General features: G+C 52.5%; 4 protein-coding genes across 4 annotated transcripts; 3 read left to right on the forward strand and 1 right to left on the reverse strand.

Annotated features, from left to right (window-relative positions):
- Positions 1–57: 57 nt before the first annotated feature.
- PHACADRAFT_203473 (uncharacterized protein) lies at positions 58–3,764 on the forward strand (the record flags this gene model as incomplete). Its single annotated transcript, XM_007389635.1, has 5 exons — positions 58–120; positions 174–274; positions 333–345; positions 781–813; positions 878–3,764. The coding sequence occupies 5 exons, from the start codon at positions 58–60 to the stop codon at positions 1,286–1,288; spliced, it is 621 nt and encodes a 206-aa protein (XP_007389697.1). The 3' UTR covers positions 1,289–3,764.
- Positions 3,765–4,228: 464 nt separating this feature from the next.
- Positions 4,229–6,187, forward strand: PHACADRAFT_246073 (uncharacterized protein). The gene is made up of 11 exons (XM_007389636.1): positions 4,229–4,305; positions 4,372–4,406; positions 4,475–4,634; positions 4,764–4,825; positions 4,886–4,992; positions 5,046–5,142; positions 5,254–5,394; positions 5,458–5,473; positions 5,531–5,591; positions 5,643–5,675; positions 5,736–6,187. The coding sequence occupies exons 1-11, from the start codon at positions 4,262–4,264 to the stop codon at positions 6,006–6,008; spliced, it is 1,029 nt and encodes a 342-aa protein (XP_007389698.1). The 5' UTR covers positions 4,229–4,261; the 3' UTR covers positions 6,009–6,187.
- Positions 6,188–6,613: 426 nt separating this feature from the next.
- Positions 6,614–7,462, reverse strand: PHACADRAFT_189361 (uncharacterized protein; the record flags this gene model as incomplete). Its single annotated transcript, XM_007389637.1, has 5 exons — positions 6,614–6,675; positions 6,741–6,961; positions 7,034–7,172; positions 7,244–7,353; positions 7,422–7,462. 5 exons carry the CDS (start codon positions 7,460–7,462, stop codon positions 6,614–6,616), a joined length of 573 nt encoding a protein of 190 aa, XP_007389699.1.
- Positions 7,463–9,953: 2,491 nt separating this feature from the next.
- Positions 9,954–11,275, forward strand: PHACADRAFT_189362 (uncharacterized protein; the record flags this gene model as incomplete). The annotated part of the gene is made up of 5 exons (XM_007389638.1): positions 9,954–9,984; positions 10,044–10,150; positions 10,200–10,294; positions 10,348–10,357; positions 10,886–11,275. The coding sequence occupies 5 exons, from the start codon at positions 9,954–9,956 to the stop codon at positions 11,273–11,275; spliced, it is 633 nt and encodes a 210-aa protein (XP_007389700.1).
- Positions 11,276–14,780: the final 3,505 nt, after the last annotated feature.

Consider the following 14,780-nt stretch of genomic DNA (forward strand, 5'->3'; position numbering starts at 1 on the left):
ATTCTCCGTATAGTATTCTCTGCTCTGCGTGTATATGCGCTCTGGCAAGACTCGAGCATGAAGTATGTCTTTGCCGCGATTGTACTCATGCTTGGAACGGTCCCAGTTGGTACAAACATCGTAAGTTATCCCCTCATCAGCCACGTAGCTAATTTTGACTGATTTACATCCAGTTTAACTCAGTACGCACCACAATCACTTTCAAGGAATCGGAGATTCCGCAGCTCGCTGGATGTTACGAGTTCAACAACATACCGTCGAAGCTGAACACAGAGTATGTCTCAGCTTACTATTCCGACCGCCTGGCTGTCTGCTGACGTTGCGATGTCTAGGCGTATGTCTGCTGTGCTTCGTTTTCTACCCTTACCGCATGACGAACATACATCCAGTGCTCTTTCTCACGAGAGGCAGTCTAATTGCCTCCGATATCATGGTCCTTGTGCTGACATCGGTCAAGTCATTTGCGCACTGGCGGCAGATGCAGCAACTCAAGCTCACTTCATCCGTTTCTGCCGTGTTGCTCAGAGACGGTATGCATTCCGTTCCATTTTACTTGCCCATATGCAACACGGCTCATGGAATACTGATTTAGGCTCGCTTTATTTTCTGTAAGCTATAATATCCTACCACTTCTTAATGTCCAAGTTGCCTAACATGTAAGCTCCGAGTGTACTTCTAGGCATAAGCGTTCTACAGATCTTGACCTACTCAACTTCTCTGACGAATCAAGTAACCATCTTAATGCATCTCTCTGCAAAGGCTCTGATGTTGTGCTGACAGGGCTCTTATGTGAACGCCTTTGCGCAGTTCATGGTAACGGTTCCATAATACCAGATGGGAAGGGTTGTCACTGACTAGGCATCGCTATTTCATACAGCCCCCGTTGTTGGTGCAGCGCTTCATCCTCAACCTCCGCCAGCTCAGCCCCACCGCTGAGGCCAGTGAGAACAACTCTGACGCGCAACACTTTTCTCGCTCCTCTATCAGCTTCAGGGTGCCCTCCGATTTCCTCGGGAATATGGGAGAGTCTCTAGACCACGGTCAGTCGGAGCGAGTTGTAGAAGATAGCGACGACGATCACCGCGTAGCGGAAGAGTCGCGAGAAGGACTCGAAGAGGGTGTCGCGCAGCATGCGGACCCGTCGAAGACACACCGGGAGAACCTACCGAGAACAGGTGTCGCTCCCGGGCCGGTTTTGCGATCCACCGGACGTGCAAGTTTGGAGGACGACGGGTCGTCTGCTTTCGTGCTCAGAATGATGACTGGGCATGATACGGCTGCCGGTTAAGTGAGTATTCTGCTCTGTGTTCCATCAGAGGGACTTGACGTAGCCGTTCAAGCAGGTTCAGATACGCAGCAGAGTCGTCAGCATACGGCTGTTGGCACTGGCTACCGACTGCTGTGCTGCCCAACGCGGGTGTCGAAGCGATCAGCCACCTGAGTCTTATTCTGCGGCGCTACAGTCCTCGTATTTAACGATTGTTCCAGTCTCGCCTCTGCCGTCTGCATCCCTCTCAGGATTTACCAATCGTCTATCGTTGTAAGAACCGGGCGAGTTCCTAGGGGTGCAATGACGCAGATCCCTATCCATATGTACAGTTTGTGGAATCAATGCGTTAGATATATAACATTGACTCGTTTTTGTCCGTCGTAGGTCTTGTGTTCCATCATTACTGTCAAGGTATATCGACATGCATAAAAGCGGCACGTCAGATTGAGTTCTCATTACCAACTTCCAACGCTGTATAAAAGTAGTGATGAGGCGTGAAGATACCAGAATAGCGCACGGACAAAGTATCGCCACAAGCGGCTGTGAGCACCCCAGCATTGATATACATAGTGCATTGAACGCAGACACGCGTAGAGGAATCATCACTCAACCAGGGATGCGCAACGCGTCATATAGAGTTCCTCCTGCCTCGCCTTGATGTCTGCAGGTTCCATATCAATTGGCAACTCCGCCAAAAACTCGCCATGAAAGAATGTATTGCCACTCATGCGACGTCAGGAGCTCGGAGAAGTAGCGGCACCGCGCGAAGTCACCTGCGCGAACCCATCGTTAGCACCTCTTGCGCGCAAAATCAAGAAAGGGGCGTGCCGACACATTCATCATGAGCCACATGTTCGACAGGCTCGCGCCAGGGACCTTCAGGTCGCGCTGAGCATTGAGGCCTCACACATGCGGGACCGTCACGCTCACGGCCTCGCCAGACAGTTTGCGGATCGGGTCGCGCGTGTCTTCGAAGCTGCGTGCGAAAATCACGTTGAGCCGGATTCTCGCCGGACTGAAGGGTAAAAATGCTGGCACGCATCCTGTACGGCGACAAAGACGTCCGCGGGGAACGGGTTGAGGTGGGATGAATAGCAGCGTGAACGGACTGGCCTGGAACAAGGGAGAGGAGGCGAGGGTTGATGAACATGACGTATGACGCACTGCACTGAACCATCGTCGGGTCTACCGGGTCGTCAGCTCTGCGTGTAGGAGACTAGGTCTTGGAGCGCACCCCTTCAGCGTGGTCGTTTCCATAAGCACTAGACAGTTTGAGTGATGTGGAGCAGTCACGGAATAACCTGGTCGTGCAGGTGAGCTGGTATCACTCGGGAGTCTTCGCCGTGCGTCTATTGATGGGCTCTGCCTCTGCGCAATGTCAGTAACGGAGCATGCATAAGCTCGAGTAGTACGCGCACCTCGGTCCCTTCGACGACTTATTCGTGCTTGCGCTGCAGTCTCTCCTCTCCACCCGCTGCCCAGAGCTCATGCTGCCCGTGCCCAACCGAGAACTCGCCATACTCATATGCCGACCCCAACCAGTTTGCGTCAGGCCACGCTCAAACCGCCTACTCCCTGCCCACAATGCATGGTCCCCCAATGCGCGGAGATTCGTCTTATATCAGTGTAGTGCGACCATCGCCCGCCGGCAGGCAATAAACGAGCATCTTGATGCACCAAAAACTCGAAACGCACTTGTTCCGCGGATCTGGGCATGTGCAACGAAATCGAGATGAGCGTAGCCAAAACTCTCACAGGAAGCGAGTAAAACGCACGTCTTGAAATTTGAAAGCCTTCGCATCCCACGCCAACACCACTGCCCCGCGGTTATGATGGGTGTTGCGGACCCAGACGGCTTCGCACCGTATAGCGCAAAGCTAGATCTGACTTCGTGTCTAAAAGACGATACGGGCTTGCTCGATTGCTTCGCCAAAATAGCTGGATGTACAAGCTGTCGGTGAGTGAGGTGGAAATATGACGTCTTTGCCTGGTGATGTGCCGACCTCGCTCAGAGACGGCTGAGCGTCCTACAGCGCCTTGATGATCATTGTCGAGTGTTGCCGGCATAGCGGAGGAGATAGAAAGATGAGTGATACGGTCGTCGGTGCTAGTTAGCGACTCGTGCCTGGTCGGAGAGTGTGGGAGGGAGAGATGAGAAGGCTGCGCGGGACGCACGAGGAGAGAAGGGAGCGTGCGACGGGACCCAGAGTGGAAGCTGACAGTTTAACCGACAGCGGCATGGGTAACCGTCCAGCTTGGCGACGATGGAGGCGATACATGGGTCGTTGGTGGTGGTGGTCGAGAAGAACAGCCCGCAGACGCCACAAAGCCCGCGCCCGAGCCTGGCTTTCGATGCATACGTAATCTAGAGCTTTGATTCTTACCACCCTCCCCGGCTTGCGTCAGGACCACGCCTGCGTCGCGCTAGCATCTGCAACGCATTTCCACTGCAAGTCGTGGGCAATGCTGAACGTAGCAGGCTGGGCAAACATCAGGCGGCGAACGCCATCGCCAGGCACGGCATCTGTCAGGCTTGATTACATCGCAGATTGAGGAATTCTGGTCGCGTATGCAGCCTGAAAATAGAGCAACTCGTTTGGTGCGTGTACATTCATCACAGAAGGTGTGATGAGGCTGTATGATGTTAGAATGGCGAAGCGGATTCGGAACAGGCAATCCGTCAAGTAGTCTGCTTCCAACGGAAGTAAATCACCTATGTGCCCTTCGTCAGCCGATGATTTACCGCTATCGCTACACTTCTATCTGATTGCAGAGGCTGCGCTGATCTCGAAGAGTTGAGTTATGTATACCTGGTGCTTTAGTGAGGCGATTATCACCGCAGTATGCCGAAACGAGCGTAATCTTAGTGCCTGTAGTGAATTGTCCAGCACTGCATCATGATTTCAATATGCTACAATATATATGGCCTGTCTGTGAGTTCGCATCCCTGCACCGACCAGCCAACACCTTCTTACACTACAGCCTGCCTACATGGCCCAGCCAAGTTATGATCTGAGCCAGGTGGCACAAGAAAGGTACAAGTTCTCTCTTCCCGTAACACACATATTCTGCCTCTGACACACAAGCTACACGGTATCCAGTAGGATCACAAACTGCGTGGCTTATTCGCTACTGGGTACGTTGCCCCGCCAATAATTCCCCGATCGGTGCAGCGGCACTCTATTGATTCACTTTCATTCTCAGGCCTTGCCGTGTATGAATATGTTATAACGCTGAACCAAGAGATTGCGGCAGTGTGGAGAAGGAAGCTGACGGCCACTTCACTGCTGTTACTTACCATCCGGTGGCTCATGGTATTAAACCCGTTTCTATCGGCTGCGCTACCCGCTGAAAGACAAGTCTGGTGTGAGTGCGCAGTGGCAGTGTCCTGACGCTTAAGAATAGGCTAACCTCATGGTACCACTCTACAGATGTACACCGCGTTTTTTTTTTGGCGAAATGTTTTCCGATAAACCGCTCCACCTGATGCAAGGTGTACACCGTATTACATAGTGATAACATTTGTGTACTTAACAGTTACATTCCTCATATCGGGTGAGCACCGAGCACATCCGCCGTCGAACTGCATTAAAATGGACTTAATTACCTGCACAGTATTCTCCGCTTTACGTGTATACGCGCTCTGGCAAGGCTCGAGGATGAAATATGCCTTCACGGCAATTGTACTGACGCTTGGGATAATCCCACTTGGAACAAACATCGTGAGCCATCGCTCTATCAGTCATGCGGTCAATGTTTACTGACCTGAATTTAGTTCCATGCAGTGCGCACCTCAATTACCTACGTGGATGGCCAGCAGCTCGCCGGATGTTCCACCTTCACCAACATACCACCGAAGCTGACCACAGAGTATGTACTAGTCTACTATCCGGACCGCTTGGCTGTCCGCTGACTGCATTGCCTAGGAGTATGTCTGTCATGCCTCGCTTTCTATCTTTACCTCATTACGAACATACATTCAGTGCTCTTTCTTACGAGATGCAGTCTAATCGCCTCTGACGTTATCGTCCTTGTGCTGACATGGACCAAGTCATTTGCGCATTGGCGACAGATGCGGCGATTCAAGCTCACATCGTCTATTTCGTCTGTGCTTCTCAGAGACGGTATGCATTTAACCCTCTTTTAATTCACTCATATACGACGCGACTGACGGAATACTGGTGTAGGTACCCTTTATTTTCTGTAAGCTATCGGATCGTATGGCTTTCCAGAGAATCCGTCTAATACATGCGCTCCTAGTGCGCTTCTAGGCATGAGCATTCTACAACTCCTGACCTACTCAACCAGTCTCGTTGGTGATGTAATTATTCAGATATTTCTATCTGAAAAGATTCTGATCTTATGACGATAGGGCACCTATGCGACTGGCTTTATCCAGTACTTGGTAATAATTCCACAAGCCCCGATGACAACGGAATCACTGACTAGATGTCGCCGTTTACAGCCCCCGCTGTTGGTCCAGCGCTTCATCCTCAACCTCCGCCAGCACGACTATAACGCTCAGGCCAGTGAAAATAACTCCGACGCCCAACACGTTTCCCGCCTCACTATGAGCTTCAGAGTGCCCTCCGATTTCCTCGGGAATATCGGGGAGCCTCTGGACCATAGCCGCTCTGAGCAGGTTGATGATGATGATGACGAAGACCACTGCGTAGCGGAAGTGCCAAGAGAAGGGCTCGAGGAGGGGGTAATTGGACCTTGCTGGGCTGCCGAATAGACGAGTATTTTACTCTATCCCCCCGTTAGGTAGATTAACGCAGAAACCTTTCAAGCAAGTTTACAAATGCCGTAGAGCCGTGAACGTATGGCTATCAGTGACCACCTCTTATTGTACTGCCCAACATAAGTGTCGAAGTGGACGGCTGCCTCTTATTGTATTACGTTTGAGCTCTCATATTTGATACTAGTTCCAGTCCCTACTGCGTTATCTGCGTTCGTCTTAGCATTTGGACGATTATTTGTTGCTACCAATAGTACGACGCATTCCTAGGAGCGCGACGGCATAGAACCTCGTATGCGTGTGGCTTGTAGATGGGTCAGACGGGTCAGACGGGTCAGATGTCCGATATTCGTCTGCTAGCTCTGATTTCGTTTGTCTCAGTCTTTCAGTTTCATTTCCACCGCGGTGGTGCGTACAAGCGGCGCTTCTAAACGAACTTGCTTTCCTACTTTGAAGTTGTGTACAAAAAAATTGTCAAGATGGACAAGTGTCAGAAAGATGTCTAGGCACGCTGGTAGGAGCGGACAAGGTTGTGCCATGAATAGCTTCAAACGCCCCCGGTGCCAATTTCAACGGCGTGTCTATAATTGTGCGCACAGGAATCAACACTCAACTGGTGCTGCATAACGCGTCCCGTAGAGCCCTTCTTGCTTCGCCTTGATCTCTGCAAATTCCACGTCAATCAGCGACCCTAAAACCCGCTGCGAAAAAAAAACGCTGGTCACTCACGCAGCGCCAAGATCTTCGAGAAGCATCGGCACCATCCGAAGTTGCCTGCGCAAATCTCGTCAGCATCCCGACCCATCATGAGCCACATGTTCGGCAGATTTTGGAGCTCGCGCCAGGGGCCCTTGAGCTCGCCCTCGGCGTTCAGGCCCCACAGCGGCGGAACTGCCGCCCCGGCGGGCTCACCGAGCAGATTGCGGATCGGCACGCGCACGTCATCGAAGCTGCGTGTATAACAAAATATAGCGAGTGTCAGGCCCACAAATAAAGACTGCAGACGACGCCAGGACGCGCACCCTGTAGCCACGACGATGATATCTGCAGGCAGCTCGGTCCCGTCCGTGAACACGACGCCGCCCGGTGTGATCCTCTCGACCTCGACACCGGACTTGACCTTTATCTTGCCGTCGATTATCTTGCGGCACGCGCCGTTATCTGCTATGGTATCAACAGTCGGGGTCATGGAGCGTGGCGCAGAACGGAAGACGGAAGTAGCAGCGGCGCACCGATGTAGTACCCCCCGCCGCGCGTGACGAAGAGGTGGTAGACCCCACAATCGTGCTCGCCGCCGTTACGCAGTGTGTATCCGCCTCGCACGAGGCCGTCGAGTATATCCCTGTGCACGGATGTTAGCGACGCGCACACGAGTGACTACTAGTAGCGTAGCGTGGGCGGGCAATGCACCTGTCGAGGGCGCGGACGTGCGCCGCGGCACGCTCTGCCATCGGCCACTGGAACTTAAAAGGAAGCGAGTGCGATTTTAAATCAATATCCCCTAGGCGGCAGCGGCAGAGCCTCGTACTCGTATAACTCGTGGGATTGGTGCATTAGATGTCGAATGTACATCCGCTCCCGTCTGTTGCGGCCCTTCAGTTTCATTCCCACCGCGATGGTGCGCATACGGTGTGCACAAGCGGCGGGTCTGGGTGGACTTGCATTGTCAATCTCAAGTCGCGTTCAAAAGCTCTGTTGAGACGGATAAGTGCTATAAAGATGTCTAGCCGCACTAACAGAAGTGAAGCGAGGTTGCGCCGTGAATGGCGTCGGCTGCCTCTAATGCAGATCTCGGCGGTGTCTCTCTATCATGCGGCGTACCGTGCGTACAAAGTGCAGACAAGTGCGCAAATATTGGCAGGGAACCGGAACAGCATAACGCGTTTTGTAGAGCTTCTCCTGCTTCGCCTTGCGCTCTGCAAATTCCACACGAAGCTGCAACCCTGACACTCGTCGTAGAAGGAATTTTGCTACTCACGCAGCGCTAGAAGTTTGAAGAAGTATGGGGTACACCAGCGGGTGGATTTGTCCCTCAAATCTCTATATCTGTGCAACGAGATCGAGGCAAGTATAGCAAAGGCGCTCACAGGAGGCGAGCAAATCGCATATATTATATCAGAATCCATGTATGCCGTCATATCCTTTATACGTCGACACCACTGCTCCCGCGGCCCGCCGGCGAGTGTCGCGGACCAAGACGGCTTTGCGTCGTCCAAAACAGAAGTAAGGGGCAGTTTCTGGCAAAACGGATAGCGCAGTCTGCTCGGCCGCTTCACCAAAGGAGCTGAGCGTGCAAGCTGCCGGTCGGGTGCGATGAAATAATACCTTTGCCCCTTGGTGTTCTATTCTCGCTCAGAGATAGCGGGGCGTCGTACAGCACCTCGTGTGCATTTTCGAGTGCTGCCGACATGGGATACGAGATGGAAGTGCAGTTGTTAGGGTCGTCAAGGCGAGCTAGCGACTCGTGCTGGGTCGGAGTGCGCCGAGGTGAAAGGGCTGTGCAGGACGCACGAGCAGAGGGTAAAGCGTACGACGGCAACAAACGCGGGAGAACCTGCAGCTGGCAACTCAAACGCAACGAATCATCGTTCAGCTTGGCGACGATCGATGGAGGCGACGTGTGGGTCGATGGAGGTGGTGGTTAGAGAGGAACGGCCCGCACGCGCCACTAAGCGCGCGCCCGCGGGTTTTCCTAATCTAGACTCGGCGCTTTCATGTTACCGTTACCACCATCCTCGGCCTGCGCTGACTCCCGCGTCCATTCTAAGAGGTGTGTGACAAGTCCGCATGGTGTTAGAATGGCGAGACAGAATTGGAGCAGGTGAAGGCGAGTTTGAGGCCGAGCGCTGAGCTGCGATGGCTCTTGTCTCTCTCTAACAATTCACATAATCGAACAAACTAACTAAGTATCGTGTTAACTCCCTGCGTTTCCGTATAGAGCCGAGATGGCAGCGTGCTTTGACCGGGCTTGCAGTAGACCGAGCAAATGCATATGCATGTCTGTATGTCCGGATCTTACTGTAATGTTCACCGCCTCTATGATTCTCCGTTCACGACTGGCCTGCATGTGCTGCTCAGCCCGTCCATCTATCCATCAAGCAGTTTTGAAGATTTACTTACAGGACCGGGAGTGTAATGTATGCGGCACGCCTCGGGTGATTGAGATTCCGCACTTACCTCACTTCTATCTGATTGCGGATCGGAGGTGCATACGGATTGCGCTGATCTCAGGGACATGCCAGTGCTCCACCTGATTGAGGAGCTTTACTATGGTAATTATCACAATACTTAGATATTCGCGCGCTGAAACGAACCATAATTTTAGGACCTGTCATGAACTATCCTGTGGCACTGCGTGTGTTAGTGTATATAATAGCCAGGAAACGAGTTTGCTTCTCTGCACCAACCAGCCTGCGTCTTACACCACAGACAACATGGCCCAGTAAAGTGAAGAACTGAAGCAGTAATTTCAAAAAATGTACGTGCTTTCTCTCTGCGAAATCCACATCCTCTACTTCTAACATGAAAGCTATGTATACAGCTGGACATCCGACTATGTGTCTTATTCGATACTGTGTATGTTGCCGCATTGTCAATCCTCGGCGTCACCCTGCTGATTAACTCTCATCCCCAGGCCTTGTAGCCTACGAGTTTGTCATAACATTTGATCAAGAGATTGCAGTAGTATGGCGAAGGAAGTTTACGGCCACCTCGGTGCTATTACTGGGTGTCCGATGGCTCATGGTTCTGAGCCCAATTACGATGGCTGTACTTACCTGGGGACCAGCTTGGTGTGAGTACACTGATAGCTACCAGTCGAGGTGGGCTGATCTTGTAACGGTACTGCCTACAGGCGTACTCTACGTTTTTTGAGGGAGTTTTCTCTGATGAACTACTGCATCTGTCACAAGGTGTAGACCGCATTACGTACTGGAAATACTCATGTACTTGACGGACACAGTTCTGATCTCGGGTGAGCGTCGAGCACCTCTGCCATTGCAAGGCATGAGGCTGGGCTGATATTTTGTGTAGCATCCTCCACTCTGCGTGTGTACGCACTCTGGCAAAGCTCGAGGATGAAATATGTTTTCCCTGCGGTTGTATTTATGCTTGGGACGGTCCCGGTTGGAACGAATATCGTGAGCCTTCCTCCTTCGTTTACAATAATTTCTACTCACTTACATGCAGGTCAACTCGATACGCACTTCAGTCTTTTACGTGGATACTCCGCTGTACTTTGGATGCTCCGAGTTCTTCAACATGCCGCCGAAGCTGGACACAGAGTGCGTCCCAGTCTAAAATGATTGCTTAACTATGCACTAACTGGGCCATCCAGGTGTACGACTGTTTGTGTTTGATTTGTATCCTCCACACACTGATCATGGTTGCAGTGCTCCTTCTCACGAGAAGCAGTGTGATTGCTTCTGATGTTGGCGCCCTCGTGCTGACATGGGTCAAGTCGTTCGTGCACCTCCGGGAGATGCGACGCCTCAAGCTTTCTTCTTCTGTTTCGGCTGTGCTACTCAGAGATGGTGTGTATCTCACTCTTTTGCTACTTACACATGTACAATGCGACTCATGAAAAATTGGGCTGGGCACCCTTTATTCTCTGTAAGCTATGAAATGATGCGACTTTATAACGACCTCATCTAACATATGAGCTCCCAGTACGCTTCTAGGCATCAGCATCCTACAACTCATGACGTATTCAACTCGTTCCGTGAATAGAGTAATCATTTGAACACGTCTTTCTGGAAAGAATCTGATTCTGTGCTTGTGGGGCACCTTTGCAAGCGACTTTGTCCAGTACATGGTAATAATTTTATAAGCTCGGATTGTAAGGGCAGTAATTGACTAGGCGCTATTGTCTGCAGCCCCAACTGTTGGTGCAACGTTTCATCCTCAACCTTCGCCAGTTCAATCACGCCGCTGAGGCCAGTGAGAATAGCTCAGATGCGCAGCACTTTTCGCGCTTCTCTGTGAACTTCAGGGTGCCTTCCGATTTCCTCGGAAATATCAAAAATCCTCTGGACCATGGCCCACCAGAGCGAGCTGGAGAAAATGGCGAGGACGGCCACTGTGTGGCAGAAGAGACGCGGGATGAATTCGAAGCTAGTTTATCGCCGCAGGCAGGTCCTGATACCACACACCAGGACTCGGAATTAACCGGTGCCAGCATCACTCGGGTGCCGCGGTTCAGTGAATGTGCAAGCGAAGGGGGCAGTATCGGATTTCCTGCTTATTCGCGCGAACTAGGCGAGTAGTGTTCCCTATGCCTCCTGTCAGTGTGGCTTGACGTAGGCGCATTTCAAGCAGGAGCGAGCTATGATGCATGGGTATGCATGAATTCACAGCTGCTGTTTTGTCCGGTGCCGGCGCCGAGGCGTACGGCTACATTTTCACGTACTGCGCTCCACTTCTCAAATTTAGTACTCGTTACGATCTCGCCTTCATCCTCCAAATTCCTCTAGGAAGTATACCAATTATTCGTTGCACGACGCGGCATGTTATCTCTCAATCTCTGCGCTACCGGTACCCTCCTGGTTTCGTTCGCCACAGCTTATAATTTTTATTTCCGATGCGACGGTATGCGAATGATTTGCACAGGTACCGCGTCTGCATGGGCTTAAATTACCAACCGCGGTCGTCACAAGAGTTCTATGGAGATGGAAAGGTACCAGAAGGGTGTCTAACCACGCTGAAGACACAGGCAGAGTCGCGCCGCGAAGAGCTGCGGCAATCCCAGTGGTGATCTCGACGGTCTCACTATCGCAGAGCGCGTCATCGAAGCTGCGTGCGAAAAGCACGTTGAGCCGGACTCCCGCTGGACTGAAGGGCAAAAATACTAGCACGCACCCTGTGGCGACGACAACGACGCCCGCGGGGAGCTCGCTTGCGTCGCTGAGCGCGACGCCGCGCGGCGGGTGTGCTCAAGTTGACCCTGATCTAGCCATCGGCGATCTTAAATTGCACGCCGTTCCTGATGTAGCACCCCGCGCCACGCATGACGAACAGGCCTGAGAGGCCGTAGTCGTGCGCACCGCCGTCGCCCAGAGTGCGTCCGATGCGCACAAGGCCATCGAGCCTCTCTCTGGCACCACAGTTGGCAGTGTATCGGCAGATCAGGCGGATGGGGCCGGCCGCAGGAGGGATGCGAACCTATCGAGCACATGGACGTGCGATGCTTGGGACTACAAGGAGCTGAGTGAGAGCGAGTGCTGGCTGAGGCTGAAGTCGTCGTGTGGGTGCCGATCCCAACCCGATGCTCCCGCGGGGAGCGGTTCAAGGTGGGGAGGGATGGTAGCGTGAACGGAGTGGCCTAGGACAAGGGAGAGAAGGCGAGAATTGGTGGATATGGCGCACGTCGCGCTGCACTGGATTATTCTCAGGTCTATCTGACCGTCAGCCCTGCGTGCGGGAGACTCGATTTTGAAGCGTAGTTCTACAGCACAGCCGTTTTCATATGCAACAGGCAGCTTGGTTGATGTGGAGCGGTCACCGTAAATCACCTGGTGGTGCAGGTAAGCTGGAGGTGTTCGATCTTCGCCATGCATCTATGGATGGGGTCCGGCTCTGGGCAATGTCAGTAACTGAGCATTCATGGGCTCGAGTAAGACGCGCACCTCAATCCCTTCCATGACCCACTCGTGGTCCCGTTTCCCCGAGCTCCTGCAGTACTGCCTGTGCCCAACCAAGAACTCGCCATGCTCATAAGCCAATTTCGGTGACTTTGCGTCAGGCCACGCTCGAACCACTCGTTCTTTGCGCAAAATACGGGGTCCCTCAATGTGTGGAGGTTCGATTTATATCATTGTAGTGCGGTCGTCGCCCACCGGCAGGCAATGCACGAGCATCTTGATGCACCAGGATCCTGAAGCGCATTTGTTCCGCGAATCTCTGGGTCTGTGTAACGAGATCGAAATGAGTGTAGCCAAAAATTCACAAGAGGCAAACAAAATGCACGTCTTCAGATTAGCCTTCGCGCCCTATGTCGGTACCACCATTCCCGAGATTATGATGTGTGCTGCGGACCCAGACGGCTTCGCACCGTACACAGTAGTGCCAAGTTAGATTTAACTTCGAGTTTCAAAGCTTCAAGATGGTACGGCTGGCCCGACTGCTTCATCAACGGAGCTGGATGTGCAGGCTGTCGGTGAGTTGGGTGGAACGACGTCTTTGCCTGGAGGTGTGCCGCTCTTGCTCGGAGCTGGTTGGACGACCAGGACACGTCCTACAACGCCTTGAAGATCATTGTTGAGTGCTGCCGGCATAGCGGAGGCGATGGAACTTGAAGTGCGAGTGATACGGTCGCCAGTGCTAGTTAGCGACTCGTGCCGGATCATAGTGGGTGAGAGGGAGAGGTGAGAAAGCTGCGCGTGATGCACGACTCGGAGGACTCGAGGAGAGAACGGAGCGAAAAAGTCCGCTAATTTGCCCGAGGGCGGTTGGGTTGGCAATTGTTCAGCTCGGCGGCGATGGAGGCGACGCGTGGGTCATATGAAGGTTGCTATTGGACAAAAAAAATGAGTTTGGAATTGGTGCAGACTGTACTCACAGTTTGGCGGACAAGGGTGCGCAAACGTGAACGAACGTGAACGAACGCGCACGAACGTGCACGAAAGCTCACGAAAGTGGGCGAACGTACATGATCGTGCACAAAAGTAGACGAACGTACACGATCGCGCACGAAAGCGCACGAACGCACACGAACGCACACGAACGCACACGATCCAAGAGTTTCAGTTCGGCGGCCCAGACACGGGAACTTATTAAGTTACACCGGACTAGCCACCCAGAAGCGCCCAAGAGCGGCTAAGACATGCTGAAGAATTTCTGAAAAGCCCAAAAGCCCAAAAAATGGCACAAGCGGGAATCAAACCCGCAGCCCGAAAGCAACCACAGCACACTATACCACTAAGGCATAAGACCTTGCAAATATAAGCTTGGAATTTCCCTATACTACCACTTTTCTACCTCAAAGTCTTAGCTGTAATATTGTAGCCAATTATCAGGTATTTAGTGATGTGCGGGCCCGGCTTGGGCTCAAAGCCCGGGCTTGGGCTTGTGACGACGTCGAGCCGAGCCCTGAGCCCGAGCCGAGCCCGAGCCCGGCCCAAGCCTTGGGCTTAAGCCCGGGCTTGCTCACAATACAACGAGTGTTCCGGTGCTATCAAAAGGGAATGTATTTGGGTGTAGTAGATTAATACTGCATGTACTCACTAAATTATAGCCTCCAGAAGATCTACACCTGCGGAACAAGTCGAGTCGCAGCGAAGTCCACGAGCGCGCGCCTACGGCAGGCACCAGACGGTGACGCGCAATCGTGCTCGGCAGGAGCCGTCACATCTAGAATATCTACATTTTGTCTTCTATGTATATATTAGGTCGTTCTCTCCTTATTCTGAACTCAGGGAACAGTAACGGAGCCATCACACCCAAGCCTGGGCTTCCGGGCCGGGCTTGGGCTTGACTACGCTCAGAGCCCAGCCTTGAGCCCACTGCCAGGCTTGACTCGGGCCAGGCTTTTTAGGCCGGGCTTGGCGGGCTTGCAGGCTTTGAGGCCCGGCCCGCACATCACTACAGGTATTAAAGCATTGGAATGTAATTGTACAAAGGTATATTCTAATGGTATGGCTAAGACATTGATGTGGCTAAGACACCAGTGTGGCTAAGACATTGAGTCATTAAATATTTGCTATTGGTTCTGCTTATTGTACAAATGTATATCCTGATGGCGTGGCTAAGACACTAGTGTGGCTAAGACATTGG

Source organism: Phanerochaete carnosa (assembly GCF_000300595.1).
Source record: "Phanerochaete carnosa HHB-10118-sp unplaced genomic scaffold PHACAscaffold_1, whole genome shotgun sequence".
Taxonomy (NCBI): Eukaryota; Fungi; Basidiomycota; class Agaricomycetes; order Polyporales; family Phanerochaetaceae; genus Phanerochaete; species Phanerochaete carnosa.

Excerpts from the sequence above, each read along its gene's own strand:
- PHACADRAFT_246073 (XM_007389636.1), top strand. The coding sequence starts at position 4,262 with ATGGCCCAGCCAAGTTATGATCTGAGCCAGGTGGCACAAGAAAG. Across the intron at positions 4,407-4,474 it reads CGTGGCTTATTCGCTACTGG|GCCTTGCCGTGTATGAATAT; the intron begins GTACGTTGCCCC and ends TTTCATTCTCAG. Across the intron at positions 5,676-5,735 it reads CTGGCTTTATCCAGTACTTG|CCCCCGCTGTTGGTCCAGCG; the intron begins GTAATAATTCCA and ends CGCCGTTTACAG.